General features: G+C 38.4%; 1 protein-coding gene across 7 annotated transcripts in view; it reads right to left on the bottom strand.

Annotated features, from left to right (window-relative positions):
- Positions 1 to 16269, bottom strand: part of CCDC18 (coiled-coil domain containing 18) — a 118018-nt gene that overhangs the window by 66700 nt on the left and 35049 nt on the right. For all 7 annotated transcript variants that reach the window (XM_055403941.2, XM_055403939.2, XM_055403945.2 and 4 more), the window contains 5 exons: positions 15917 to 16041; positions 11741 to 11898; positions 3122 to 3342; positions 804 to 914; positions 141 to 272 (listed from right to left, as the gene is read on the bottom strand). In XM_055403941.2, coding sequence (XP_055259916.2) covers positions 141 to 272; positions 804 to 914; positions 3122 to 3342; positions 11741 to 11898; positions 15917 to 16041 — 747 coding nt within the window. The remainder of the gene's footprint in view (positions 1 to 140; positions 273 to 803; positions 915 to 3121; positions 3343 to 11740; positions 11899 to 15916; positions 16042 to 16269) is intronic.

The following is a 16269-nucleotide window of genomic DNA, read 5'->3' as shown; positions in this document are numbered from 1 at the left end:
TAGTACTTACTACTAACTTTTCTATGTCTTATTTCCTAATAAATTTAAATAATAAAAGCTAAGTTAGTAATGTTTAAGATTTTCAGTATTCATATTCTAAATATATATTACATTTACTTATAAAAACATAATTAACTTACTCTTTCAATCTGCTTTTCCATTTCTTTATGCTGGTCAAGATGAATTTTCTTTGCCTTTTCAAAAGCTAAACAAATTTTCTCATGCTCTGTATTTATATTGGTTTCCAGGCTCCTAATCTTTTCATTCTTTTCCTAGAAATACAAAAACACTTTAAAAGAATATAATTACGAACTAGTGAAGTGACGTGAAAGTCACTCACTCGTGTCTGACTCTTGCGACCCCATGGACTGTAGCCCGCAAGGTTCCTCTGTCGATAGAAAAAAAGTATATTCATAAAGTATAAAATTTATTATACTCTATTCTTTAAAGAATCACAATAGTCAATGTCAAGCTTTAAGAATATTTCAATAGTTATAAAAAAAAGACAAAATCATTATTTTAAAAACTATCAAAATGATAAGATAAAACTATTAAAAAATTTGTGAAACATCAAAGATCTACTACCAGTTCTTTCAATTCTACTAAAATAAAAATAAGAAACTTTAGATAACAACTTTCCATATTAACTTAAAAATACAGAACTAAAAACGGAAAGAATTTGATAAAATGTATACTTTCTTACATAGTGTATTTTAGAATAATTATACTAAAACAAACATGCTGTTACAAATTAAGTTCATTAAACACACAGTAAATTTGTAGCAAAAAAAGGTAATTTTTACCATAAGTTCCTGTTCCAGTTCTGCATTTTTTGCAGCAATGGAGGAATAAGCAACTATTTTTTCTTCTAGCTGTTTCTCTAAAGTTAAAAGTTGAGAACATTTCTTTGTCATCTGAAAACACATTGAAATAAATTTAAAATTATTTTTAAAAAATAAATGACAATTCAGAAGAAAAACAGTGAAGGGAAGAGCAGAATATGACACATTCTATTCCATTAATTCAGACCCCTATGTTCAAACAGGACCACACCCAACCCATTTTGTAAAAGTAGCTGTTAAAGACTGAAATTAGTGCAATAAAATGTAACAGCAGTATTTCTACTGGTAGAATTACCAATGTTTTATTTTCTTTTTTGTCCCTTTCTGTATTTTCAACAAGACTGTGCTAATATTTTAATTAAAAAAAAAGTTATTAACCTTCAGTTCAGTTCAGTTCAGTCGCTCAGTCGTGTCCGACTCTCTGCGACCCCATGAATCACAGCACACCAGGCCTCCCTGTCCATCACCAACTCCCGGAGTTCACTCAAACTCATGTCCATCGAGTCAGTGATGCCATCCAGCCATTTCATTCTCTGTCGTCCCCGTCTCCTCCCACCCCCAATCCCTCCCAGCATCAGACTCTTTTCCAGTGAGTCCGTGACAATTTTCCAAGTAAGCTGATGCCTATAATTATAAACTAACTCTCTTTTCTGTTATTAACATAAGTTCCTATCCCACAGATCTTATCCCTAGTCTTGGCTATAGACTTTAAGATGAGAAATCAGACATTTAAAAAGTGCCCTCAAAGAGCAGCGACCTGTGATTTGAAGGGTGAATATAGCACATACTTGTGGTCCTAGTACACAATTACCTAATAAGGCATCCTTGTTCTGTCCTCAATAGAAATGAAGATCAGATATTCATAAAACATACATATCCCCTTTTCAGGATATAATCCAAAAGATACCTGCATCGGATTTGCATGCAGCTGTTTAAAAATGCTGATTCCTTAGCATTACCCCATACCTACTGAATCAGAATCACTGGACTAGAACCCAAAACCTGCATGTTTAACAAGCTTTCCAGGTGGTTCTACTATTTGCTAAAATATGAATCCTCTATTAATACCTGTTTTTTTCAATTATATAATCCAAATTTTTTACTTGTAAATATGTATTAGCCATATTAACTTATACTTGGAAGGAATAATAGAAAGGAGTGCAATTTAAGTCTCACCAAATTTAGCCACTGTTTTCCTACTTTTAACATATATTAAAAACCTAGATAGCATACTAAAAAGCAGAGACATTACTTTGCCAACCAAGGTCTGTCTAGTCAAGGCTATGGTTTTTCCCGTGGTCATGTATGGATGTGAGAGTTGGACTGTGAAGAAAGTTGATCGCCAAAGAATTGATGCTTTTGAACTGTGGTGTTGGAGAAGACTCTTGAGAGTCCCTTGGACTGCAAGGAGATCCAACCAGTCCATTCTAAAGGAGATCAATCCTGGGCGTTCATTGGAAGGACTAATGCTAAAGCTGAAACGCCAATACTTTGGCCACCTCATGCGAAGAGATCAGTTCAGTTCAGTTCAGTTCAGTCGCTCAGTCGTGTCCGACTCTTTGCGACCCCATGAATCACAGCACGCCAGGCCTCCCTGTCCATCACCAAGTCCTGGAGTTCACTCAAACTCAAGTCCATCGAGTTGGTGATGTCATCCAGCCATCTCATTCTCTGTCATCCCCATCTCCTCCCACCCCCAATCCTTCCTAGCATCAGAGTCTTTTCCAGTGAGTCAAGTCTTCACATGAGGTGGCCAAAGTATTGGAGTTTAAGCTTTAGCATCAATCCTTCCAATGAACACCCTGGATTGATCTCCTTTAGAATGGACTGGTTGGATCTCCTTGCAGTCCAAGGGACTCTCAAGAATCTTCTCCAGCACCGCAGTTCAAAAGCATCAATTCTTCGGCCAGATGACCCACTGGAAAAGACTCTGATGCTGGGAGGGATTGGGGGCAGAAGAAGAAGGGGACGACAGAGAATGAGATGGCTGGATGGCATCACCAACTCAATGGACAGGAGTTTGAGTGAACTCTGGGAGTTGGTGATGGACAGGGAGGCCTGGCGTGCTGCAATTCATGGGGTTGCAAAGTCGGACACGACTGAGCGACTGAACTGAACTGAAAACCCAAAAGTTTCCAAATATAATTTTAAAAGAAGTTATAACTTATATGATACCATTTTTTTTAGTGTATAAATCTCATCTTTAACAATTTTCACAAAACCATATAACACTTTTTTCTTCTCTCAAAATTTAGTACATATAGCTAATTTAAGCTTACTTCACTTTCAAGTTTGCTAGAGTTTGAAGCTTTCTCTAGCAGCTCCTCTTGAATGAGTTGAAACTGACTAGTTCTGTGCGCCATGTTAACCTTCAGATCAGAATTCTCAGCTTCAATTTGCATCAACTTGTCACGTAATTCTTCTATTCCAGAAGCAAGTCTTTGCCTTTCTCTTTCATATTGCTTGTTCACAATATGCTGATTTTGATCTTTTAAACTTTCTGTTAATAAACATAAAAGGAAAACTGTTCTCTATAAAACTTAAACAATAAAAACTCATTTCAATGTTGAAAGATTTAATCATATTTACTTTCTGATCTAAAGAATACTAAAGTGGATGAAACACACATTAAAGAAAATATAATGACGAAACACGGTAAGCAAGGTACTTTCTATTACTAAATATATAAAGTAGGAATAGGTTCTGACTCAACTCACTTTTCCAGACTATCACTTCATAACATAAGGACTATCTTTTTGTACCACAGAGCCCTTCTCCATCTTTAAAAACCCCACTGTTTGAATACAAATCATTATTTGAAAACAAAACATAAAAACATTGCCTTATCTCCTTAAACCAAAACTGATCATAAATTTGGATAACTTGATCATTTTGATATACTGTATACAGATACAAACTGAAAAGCCAAAAACACTGAATCCTTCATATCCAAACCAAATGATGAGAATTCAGTAATGCTCTTTAAAACTACTGAGAGTTATCAGATATAGTTGTTGGAATACACCTTTTCTCCATTATAAAGGTATACACTATTGCCAACTGAAAGGTAAACAAGCTTTCAGGGGTGCTTTAAAGTAGATGTACAATGTAGATGACTGCATGAGAATACATAGATGTGTAAACAAGTAGAGAGAAACTATGCCTTCTAGGGTTGCACAAGTACCATTTCCCATCAATTCTCCTTATCTCTAATAATTCACTTTCTAAACAATCTACTATTGACTCTGTTCTTCTTTGATGTTAGAGAATATACAACATATATAATCAGAACCTCTTTAGAATTCCCTCTGCTTACACATCATTCTCAACTGTATTCCCTCTAATCACTTAAGATATCTAATATTCTCTACCATCATTTCTGCTAGCAGTCCATTGTATTTGAAGCTAGCACATGACAGGTTAAAGAAACATATGTTAACCCTAGGGCAACCACTAAGAAAATGAAGAGGTATAATTAATTACTTAATAGAAGGCACTAAAAAAATGAAATACTAAAATTCATCCAAAAGAAGGCAAGAAAAATGAACAAAACCCAACAGAATAAAAAGCAAACAAATAACAAGATGGTAGATTTAAACCCAAAAAGATCAATGATTACATTAAATGTAAGTAACCCACATTCCAATAAAAGGGTAAAAGAATGACTAGTTACAAAAGAATCAATTATGTTTTCTATCAGAAACGCATTCATATACAAAGATACATCCTTTAAAGGATGGAAAAAGTCTTCCCAGGAAACACTAATCAACAAAAAGCCAGAGTGATAACTATCAAATTATGAACAGAGGAAAGAAAAAATAGTATTGCCTAGTGAGGTTTTCAATGTATGTTGCTATAATACATTGGACAATTACAACGTAAAATAGGAATGGTAAAGAGACCTATAGTTTTATAAAGTTTCTATATTATACTTCAAGTGGAAAAATCTTAATTCTGAATAAACTATGAACTCTAAGAAACTGTACATCAAGGCTGTATGTTGTCACTCTGCTTATTTAATTTATATGCAGAGTACATGATGCAAAAGCCAGGCTGGATGAAGCTCAAGCTGGAATCAAGATTGCCGGGAGAAATATCAATAACCTCAGATATGCAATGATACCACCCTAATGGCAGAAAGCGAAGAGCAACTGAGTCTATTGATGAAGGTGATAGAGGAGAGTGAAAAAGCTGGCTTAAAAATCAACATTCAAAAAACGAAGATCATGGGATCCGGTCCTATCAGTTCAGTCACTCAGTCATGTCCGACTCTTTGCAACCCCGTGGACTGCAGCAAGTCAGGCTTTCCTATCCATCACCAACTCCTGAAGCTTGCTCAAACTCACATCCATCAAGCCGGTGATGCCATCCAACCATCTCATCCTCTGTCATCCCCTTCTCCTCCTGCCTTCAATGTTTCCCAACATCAGGGTCTTTTCCAATGAGTCAGCTCTTCACATCAGGTGGCCAAAGTATTGGAGTTTCTGCTTCAGCATCAATCCTTCCAAAGAATATTCAGGACTGATTTCCTTTAGGATTGACTGGTATGATATTCTTGAAGTCCAAGGGACTCGAAGAGTCTTCGCCAGCACCACAATTGAAAGCATCAATTCTGTGGTGCTCAGCCTTCACACAGAAGGGGAAAAGTTGGAAGTCACGACGGATTTCCTCTTTTTGGGCTCCAAAATCACTGTGGGTGGTGACTGCAGCTGTGAAATCAGAAAACGATTGCCTCTTTGCAGGAAAGCGATGACAAACCTAGACAGAGCAGACTTTACTCTGCCGACAAAGGTCTGTGTAGTCAAGGCTTTGGTCTTCCCAGTGGTCACATACACTCTTGAGAGCTGGAACATAAAGAAGGCAGAACGCCAAAGAATTGACGCCTTTCAACTGTGCTGGAGAAGACTCCTGAAAGTCTCTTGGACAGCAGGGAGATCAAACCAGTCAATCTTAAGGGAAATCAACCCTGAATATTCACTGGAAAGACTGATGCTGAAGCTGAAACTCCAATACATTGGCCACCTGATGCGAAGAACCGACTCATTGGAAAAGACCCTGATGCTGAGATAGATTGAAGGCAGGAGGAAAGGGCATCAGAGGATGAGATGGCTGGAAGGCATCACTGATGTAATGAACATGAACTTGGGCAAACTCTGGGAGATGATGAGGGACAGGGAGTCCTGGCATACTGCAGTCCATGGGGTTGTGAAGAATTGGTCATGACTGGGTGACTGAACAATAACAACAACAGCCTTATTTATGGTCCATCTCACATGTGTACATGACTTCTGTAAAAACCATAAATAAAATGAAGAGAGTCTTAAAAAGACTACTTAATAACCTAGATAATCATATATAAGGAATTCAACTGATCTGCTATTACACTAAGTCCCCTGCATATAAATGAGTTCCATTCTGAGAGCACATTTTTAAGTCCAACAAAGGCAGCTGCGATCAGCTATTTTTCACACAGATACTAAAAAACACACACACGAAAAAAATAAGCATTTTTAAACTTACAGTACAGTATCTTGGAAAGTACAGTGGTACAGTATAACAGCTGGTCCAGCTACATCACCACTGCTTTTATGCTTACTTCTGGACATCTTGGGCTTGAAAGAAAGATACTGTACTGTATAATGTAAAGGACACAAAAGCAAAGCCACTTGTAGAGGATGCACACATGTGACAATGTATGCCAGACATGTGAACTAATTTATGTGGTTGGACATGCAAATGCATGCTCGCATTTTTGAGTTTGCAGCTTGAAGGTTTGTGTGTAGGATACTTAACAGTATTACAAATACTGTAAGTTTTCTTCTATACAGTGGTTTCTTCAGTTAATTACTGGTTAAGAACCAAGTAAGTTAAAAATTAAAGCTGGTCCTAATGTACAACGACAATAGGTTATACTGCTGTATATTAGAAAGTTGTTAACACAGTAGATCTTAAGACATTCTCCTTTTTATTTTTTGGTATATATATGAGATGATGTATGTTAACCAATTTACTGTGAAAATCATTTCATAACATATGTAAATTAAGTCATTATGCTATACATAGTCAGAGAAGGCAATGGCACCCCATTCCAGTACTCTTGCCTGGAAAATTCCATGGAAGGAGGAGTCTGGTAGGCTGCAGTCCATGGGGTGGCTAAGAGTCAGACACGACTGAGTGACTTCCCTTTCACTTTTCACTTTCATGCATTGGAGAAGGAAATGGCAACCCACTCCAGTGTTCTTGCCTGGAGAATCCCAGGGGTGGGGGAGCCTGGTGGCCTTCCATCTATGGGGTCGCACAGAGTTGGACACGACTGAAGTGACTTAGCACCAGTAGCAGCAGCAGCTATACACAGTGTTGTATGTCAACTATATCTCAAAAGAACTGCAAAAAATTTCACCCAATAATTACAGAATACAGAATTTTTTTCAAGTGAATCAGGAATATTCACCAAGAGAGACCATATTTTGGCCAATAAAGTGAAATGAAATGAAGTCGCTCAGTCGTGTCCGACTTTTTGCGACCCCGTGGACTGAAGCCCACCAGGCTCCACAATCCGTGGGATTCTCCAGGCAAGAATACTGGAGTGGGTTGCCATTTCCTTCTCCAGGGGATCTTCCCAACCCAGGGATCAAACCCAGGTCTCCCACATTGCAGGCAGATGCTTTAACCTCTGAGCCACCAGGGAAGTTGGCCAATAAACTGAGCTTCAAAAAACATTTAAAAAATTCAAATCAGGTTCTTTCATGAATTCGTTTAATGAAAACAACCTAATGTCCACCACTAATAACAAAGATATCTAGAAAATGACTAAATATTTGGAAATAAACACACATAGGAGATGCTATAAGACATAATAAAATGTAAGATATTATAAGACATGAATAAACTGTAAACTGAATAAAATGTAAACATAACCTAAAATTAGGTTATACAGCTAATTTTAATTAGCTGAAGATGCAATTGAAGTACTGCCTAAAAGTAAGTGAGAAGACTCTACACATGGACATCACCAGATGGTCAACACCAAAATCAGATTGATTATATTCTGTGCAGTCAAAGATGGAGAAGCTCTATCCAGTTAGCAAAAACTAGACCAGGAGCTGACTGTGGCTCAGATCATGAACTCCTTATTGCCAAATTCAGACTTAAATTGAAGAAAGTAGGGAAAACCACTAGACCATTCAGATATGACCTAAATCAAATCCCTTATGATTATACAGTGGAAGTAAGAAATAGATTTAAGGGACTAGATCTGATAGAGTGCCTGATGAACTCTGGACGGAGGTTCGTGACACTGTACAGGAGACGGGGACCAAGACCATCCCCATGGAAAAGAAATGCAAAAAAGCAAAATGGCTGTCTGAGGAGGCCTTACAAATAGCTGTGAAAAGAAGAGAAGCGAAAAGCAAAGGAGAAAAGGAAACATATAAGCATCTGAATGCAGAGTTCCAAGGAATAGCTAGGAGAGATAAGAAAGCCTTCCTCAGCGATCAATGCAAAGAAATAGAGGAAAACAACAGCATAGGAAAAACAAGAGATCTCTTCAAGAAAATCAGAGATTCCAAGGGAACATTTCATGCAAAGATGGGCTCGATAAAGGACAGAAATGGTATGGACCTAACAGAAGCAGAAGATATTAAGAAGAGGTGGCAAGAATACACAGAAGAACTGTACAAAAAAGATCTTCACAACGAAGATAATCACGATGGCATGACCACTCACCTGGAGCCAGACATCTTGGAATGTGAAGTCAAGTGGGCCTTAGAAAGCATCACTACAAACAAAGCTAGTGGAGGTGATGGAATTCTAGTTGAGCTATTTCAAATCCTGAAAGATGATGCTGTGAAAGTGCTGCACTCAATATGCCAGCAAATTTGGAAAACTCAGCAGTGGCCACAGGACTGGAAAAGGTCAGTCTTCATTCCAATCCCAAAGAAAGGCAATGCCAAAGAATGCTCAAACTACCATACAATTGCACTCATCTCACATGCTAGTAAAGTCATGCTCAAAATTCTCCAAGCCAGGCTTGAGCAATATGTGAACCGTGAACTCCCAGAGGTTCAAGCAGGTTTTAGAAAAGGTAGAGGCACCAGAGATCAAATTGCCAACATCCGCTGGATCATGGAGAAAGCAAGAGTTCCAGAGAAACATCTATTTCCGCTTTATTGACTATGCCAAAGCCTTTGACTGTGTGGATCACAACAAACAGTGGAAAATTCTGAAAGAGATGGGAATACCAGACCACCTGACCTGCCTCTTGAGAAACCTGTATGCAGGTCAGGAAGCAACAGTTAGAACTGGACATGGAACAACAGACTGGTTCCAAATAGGAAAAGGAGTATGTCAAGGTTGTATATTGTTACCCTGCTTATTTAACTTATATGCAGAGTACATCATGAGGAACGCTGGGCTGGAAGAAGCTCAAGCTGGAATCAAGAGTGCCGGGAGAAATATCAATAACCTCAGATATGCAGATGACACCACCCTTATGGCAGAAAGTGAAGAGGAACTCAAAAGCCTCTTGATGAAAGTGAAAGAGGAGAGTGAAAAGGACGGCTTGAAGCTCAACATTCAGAAAACGAAGATCATGGCATCTGGTCCCATCACTTCATGGGAAATAGATGGGAAAACAGTGGAAACAGTGTCCGACTTTATTTTTTTGGGCTCCAAAATCACTGCAGATGCTAACTGCAGCCAGGAAATTAAAAGACGCTTTCTCCTTGGACGCTTACTTCTTGGAAGGAAAGTTATGACCAACTTTGATAGCATATTAAAAAGCAGAGACATTACTTTGCCAACCAAGGTCCGTCTAGTCAAGGCTATGGTTTTTCCCGTGGTCATGTTACAGATGTGAGAGTTGGACTGTGAAGAAAGCTGATTGCCGAAGAATTAATGCTTTTGAACTGTGGTGCTGGAGAAGACTCTTGAGAATCCCTTGGACTGCAAGGAGATCCAACCAGTCCATTCTAAAGGAGATCAATCCTGGGTGTTCATTGGAAGGTCTGATGCTAAGGCTGAAACTCCAATACTTTGGCCACCTCATGCGACGAGTTGACTCACTGGAAGAGTCTGATGCTAGGAGGGATTGGGGGCGGGAGGAGACGGGGACGACAGAGAATGAGATGGCTGGATGGCATCATCGACTTGATGGACATGAGTTTGAGTGAACTCCGGGAGTTGGTGGTGGACAGACAGGGAGGCCTGGCGTGCTGTGATTCATGGGGTCGCAGAGAGTCGGACACGACTAAGCGACTGAACTGAACTGAACTGAAAGTATGTTTGAAAAGGAAGATTTAAAGTCAATAATCTAAGCTTTTACTTTAAGAAAATTTTAAAAAGAAGAGAATATTAAGCCCAAAGGAACTGGGAAGGAATATATGGAACCTGAACGAAATATTATACAGTAGTCCTCTTTTATCCTCAGTTTCACATTCTGAGGCTTCAGTTACCTGCTGTCAACTGAGGCTTGAATACATGGAAAATTCCAAAAATAAATAATTCCTAAGTTTGAAACTGTGGTATTCTGAGTGGTGTGGTAAAGTCTTACACTTCCCTTCCAGCTCCAAATTACCAAGGATGTAAATAATCCCTTTGTCCTGGTATTGTGCCTTTTAGCCACTTAGTGGTCAACTAGGTTATCAAATCAACTGTTGCAGTATTATGGCGCATGTGTTCAAGTAATACTTATTTTACTTAATAATGGTCCCAAAGTGCAAGAGTAGTAATGCTAGAAATCCAAATATTCCAAAAAGAAGCTGTAATGTAATTCAGTGAAAAGGTGAAAGTTCTAGATTTAATAAGGAAAGAAAAAAGTTATATGCTGAGGGTGCTAAGATCTATAGTAAAAATCTTCTATCCACGAAATTGTGAAGAAGAAATTTGTACCAATTTTGCTATCAAAGTTACAGCCACAACATGTGAAAATGAAAACGCCATTTAAAGTGTACAGTAGAGGGAAAGACAGAGAGGCCACATTCCTATAACTTTTATTATAGTATACTGTTATAATTATTCTGTTTTATTGTTAGTTATTGTTGTTAACCTCTTACTGTGCCTAATTTACAAATTAAACTTTATCATTTGTATGTACAGGAAAAAACTTCGTAATATATAGGGGTCAGTACCATCTGTAGCTTCAGGCATTCACTGGAGGTCTTAGAACACATCCTGGGAGGATAGGCAGGGACTACTGTATGTCTTAACTGTGTGATGGTAACAAGGGTATATGCTGCTGCTGCTGCTGCTAAGTCACTTCAGTCGTGTCCAACTCTGCGTGACCCCATAGACGGAAGCCCACCAGGCTCCCCCGTCCCTGGGATTCTCCAGGCAAGAACACTGGAGTGGGTTGCCATTTCCTTCTCCAATGTGTGAAAGTGAAAAGGGAAAGTGAAGTCGCTCAGCCACATCAGACTCGTAGCGACCCCATGGACTGCAAGCCACCAGGCTCCCCCGTCCATGGGATTTTCTAGGCAAGAGTACTGGAGTGGCTTACGTATGAAAAAACAAACATTTGACAAAAGGTACTGAATTTCATATTTTAGATGGATGTATCATAAAATGTAAGGAAATCTTACAAGGGAAAAAACAAACATTTGACAAAAGGTACTGAATTTCATATTTTAGATGGATGTATCATAAAATGTAAGGAAATCTTACTTTAAAAGTGTCTTTTTAAAGGATGATGCAAAATTTAATAATTTTGAAACAATTTTTTACTGTCTTATCAACACTAAGTAGTACTAACAGATTATCAGGTATGTTTCATAATAGAAACCAATAGATTCCACATGCAAAAACAACAAAAAAGTACACATGACACTGTGATACAGCCATTAAAAAAAATCATCATTAAAGAAGTCTAATTACAATTTATTAAAAGAACTGAACATACTCACCTACTTGATTACCTAGCTTTACAGGTTCTATTTCTAAACTATTTAATTTGCGACCTTCTTGGTAGTCATTACAAGCAGTAAGATTGTGAGATAACTTATTTGCAGTCAGGTTTGCCTGAAGCTTCTGAATTTCTGCCTCTTTTATTGCAAGTTTAATCCTGGCACAAAAGAAAATAAACCAAAAAGCATTAGAAAGATTCGGTAAAAATATCACATCCCGTTTTTCCCTTTCATATTAAAAAAATTTTAATGAAAACTGATATTAGTCAACTATTGGCCAGGATACAGAAAACCACTGAATACACTGTAAACAGGTTCAGTTACTTCAGAAACTGGATAGTACCCACCCTGGGACCCAGCAATTCTACTTTTAGAAACATCTGCTAGGGAAACTCTCAACATATTATACAGGAAACATGTATATATACTTCATAGCATTATTTTTAACAGACAAAAACTATACATACAGTAAGTCTCCTTCAAGTTGCAAACTTACAAAGATGTGAATGTGCATTCTCATGTCCAATCACAAGTTAGTTGACATGTCTCATGTACTGTCATGTGTGTGCATCCTCTTGCAAGGGGATGTGCCTTGGTATCCTTTACTGTATAGTACTGCATAGAGTACAGTAGTACATTATCTTTATTTCAAGCTCAGGATGTCGAAAAACAAGTGGTAAAAGCAGTGGTGATATAGGTGTTAAGAAGCTCCAAGTGAAGATGTTGGAAACAAAAGTGAAAATAATTGAGAGTGGAGTCAAAAAAGATGGGAGACATCGCTAGTTCTTCTAACATCAATCGTTCAACCACTGACACAATTCCAAAGAAAATGGACAAAGTTATGGAACATGAAGTCCTCTGTGCTGATGATGTCGACAATAATATGAAAGAAGCATGGAAAAGTTATGGAAGAGATAGAGAAACTTCTTGGGTGTGTGAATGCAAGATAAGCATCAGTGTCAAGGCCTGCTCAGTTTAATGCAGATTCAAGAAAAAGCTAAAAACCTTTATGAAGACGGCAAAACACGGCAAAAAAATAGTGAAGTCACTAAGTCATGTCTGACTCTTGCGACCCCATAGGCTGTAGCCTACCAGGCTACCAGCCTCCTCCATCCATGGGATTTTCTAGGCAAGAGTACTGGAGTGGGTTGCCATTTCCTTCTCCAGAGGATCTTCCCGACCCAGGGATCAAACCCAGGTTTCCCGCATTGTAGGCAGATGCTTTACCGTCTGAGCCACTATTGGGCACATCTTTAAATGCCAGTCATGGCTGGTTTCACCAATTCAAGGCTAGAGCCAACTTTCACAAGGTAAAAGTAAGTGGTGAGGCAGTGAATGCAGATATGGTAGCTACCCAGGTATTTCCTGAAATGCTTCTGAGAAATTATTGATGAAGGCATGTATTTACCCAAGATGGTTTTTAATGTGGATGAGACAGGACTGTACTGGAAGAGAATGCCAAACTGAAGTTACGTCAGTGAGGAGGAAAAGTTGATGGCAGACTATAAAAGTAGCAAAGGATAGGATAACTATTATTTAGGGGTAACACTTTTAGCGATACGAAGCTGAAGGCTCTCAGTTCATTATTCAGAGAACCCAAGAGGCCTTAAAAACATAGCCAAGGGTTCTCTTCCTGTTGTGTGGAAGACTAACCCTAAAGCCTGGGTTATACAGGCTGTTTTCCAGGATGGTTTTGCTTGGAGAAGGATGTCCCATTCAATATTTTTTGCTGCTCAACAATGCTCCAGGCCATTCCCCATTCATGGGCAACTATCACCCTAACATCAAAGTAGTGCATCTGCCACCAAATACTACATTGCTCATCCAACCTAAGGACCAGGGAGTTATAGAGACTTTCAAGAAATATTATGTCAGACTTTTTTCATCAAACAGTAAAGGTGAGTAACAAACCAGGAACAACCTTGCTACAATTTTGGAAGGACTGTAACATAAAAAACATTGACTATAGGTAATAAGGGTTTCCCTGGTGGCTCAGACAGTTGAGAATCTGCCTGCACTATGGGAGACCTGGGTTCGATCCCTGGGTGGAGAAGATCCCCTGGAGAAGAGAATGGGTACCCATTCCAGTATTCTTGTTTGGAGAATTCCATGGACAGAGGAGCCTGGTGGGCTATAGCTCATGGGGCTGCAAAGAGTTGAACACGACTGAGTGACTAACATTGGGAGTCACTGGATAGGCCTTAAAAAACAATGACTTGCTTGGTGTGACCTAATGGCTGTTATTATGAATGGGGGTTGGAAGAACCTTTGCCCACCGTTTGTTCAAAATTTTTGTGGATTTGAGAAGGTGGATGAGGAGTCCAAAGAGGTCTTCAGCAACTTAATGACCCTCAGCAAGAACCTGCAGCTATATATTCAAGAGGACAACTTCACTGAAGACCTGATGGAATTGTAGGCCCAGAGAAAGGATAACGAGACACAAGAGGAAGAAGTAGTAACTGAAGAACTAAAGAGATTCATGATGCAGGATTTGAGGAGGCACTGTTAGTTTTTAAGGCACAGGACCCAAATGTAGAACAGTACATGAAGATGGCAGCAGCTCTTCAGAATGCAATCCAGTGCTACTGTCATTTATGATGAGGAAAAAAGAGCTACTACCCAGACATCACTGAACTATTTTTTTCAAGAGGTAGAACTGAATCCAGCAAGGAACAAGAACCTGTGCCATCAATGTCAGACGAGTGAAACTGCAGCTTGCCCTCCATCTTCTATTGCTGATGACCCTTCAACTCTACCATCTCCCACCTCTCCCTCCTTCAGTTAGTAACTCGTCTTGCCTGTTCACTTGATACCAACCCCCGTATGCCAACTATTGTACTGTGCTACTGTACTTTTCAAGTTACTATACTGTAAGATTTAAAATTTTCTTTTTTGTGTTTGTTTTTTTAGATATTATTTGTGTGAAAAGTATTATAAACCTATTATAGTTTATATATATATATATTATATAGCAGATTGTATTAGTTAGGTACCTAGGTTAACTTTGTTGGACTCAAGAACATGCTCTTGGAATGGAACTTGACTGTATGTAAAAGACTTACTGTAACGTAACTATAAATAAAGGAACAGATAAATTGTGATGAAGTTATAAGACTCTTCAGTTCAGTTCAGTTCAGTTCAGTCGCTCAGTCGTGTCCGACTCTCCGCGACCCCATGAATCACAGCACGCCAGGCCTCCCTATCCATCACCAACTCCGGAGTTCACTCAAACTCATGTCCACAGAGTCGGTGATGCCATCCAGCCATCTCATTCTCTGTCGTCCCCTTCTCCTCCCGCCCCCAACCTTTCCCAGCATCAGAGTCTTTTCCAGTGAGTCAACTCGTCACATGAGGTGGCCAAAGTATTGCAGTTTCAGCTTTAGCATCAGTCCTTCCAGCGAACACCCAGGATTGATCTCCTTTAGAATGGACTGGTTGGATCTCCTTGCAGTATAAGGGACTCTCAAGAGTCTTCTCCAACACCACAGTTCAAAAGCATCGATTCTTCAGCGATCAGCTTTCTTCACAGTCCAACTCTCACATTCATACATGACCACGGGAAAAACCATTGCCTTGACTAGACTCTTAAACTTCTATTAAAATTAAACTAACAATACTAATCCATCTATTGATCAATCATTCCACCTACATACCTCAACATGGAAAAATTTAAAAATGATGCTGACTGAAAAAGTAAAATTACAAACAATATAAAAACAGCATATTTATGCATATGACTGTAAACATGCACAAATGAATTAAAGAGTAGATACCCAACTCATGATATTAGATAATTAGGAGGAAAATGGGACTAGTGTTAAGGATTAAAGGGAATTATCCATCCTGTAATGTTTTACTTTTTATTTAAAGAAACAGATGTGAAAAAAAGTATCAAAAAATGTTAAGAAGAATCAACTCTTCATTGTGGAAATATCAGTTCAGTTCAGTTTAGCCTAACAGTCCTGTCCGACTCTTTGTGACCCCAAGGACCGCAGCATGTCAGGTTTCCCTGTCTACCACCAACTCCCAGAGCTTGCTCAAACTCATGTGGAAATATAGATATTTGTTAAAACATTCTCTAGACTTCCCTGCATATTTTTCAATTTAATCAAAATCTTAATTACCAATTTATAAAAACACTGTATTTGCTACAACTTCAAGATCTGAAAACCATACCTCAATTCCGAAATCACCATTTTATTTGTCTCACAGCAGCCAATGTAACTGTCTTGCTTATTGGACAAACTGCTCATCTGGTGCTTAGAAAGAGGTGATTTAAAACCAAATATTTCTCTTTTTAACTGCAAGTTTAAAAACAAAGATATATAAACTTATAATACCTATGACATAATCATTTTTTACGCAGAACTTCAAGTCTGAAAAATTTCGTGGACAGAAATAATCTAACAGCCATCAATAGAATGTATAAATGTATAAAATTTATTATACATTATAAAATATTAATGGGAAAATTATAATAGTTAAATCTGCATTATATAAATCATTATGGAGATATTTCATAACATGGA

Source organism: Moschus berezovskii, chromosome 4 (assembly GCF_049115385.1).
Source record: "Moschus berezovskii isolate FMDL1 chromosome 4, NW_MosBer_1.0, whole genome shotgun sequence".
Taxonomy (NCBI): Eukaryota; Metazoa; Chordata; class Mammalia; order Artiodactyla; family Moschidae; genus Moschus; species Moschus berezovskii.
Note: the sequence above shows the minus strand (reverse complement) of the source record. Positions and strands in the feature narration are given on the sequence as shown.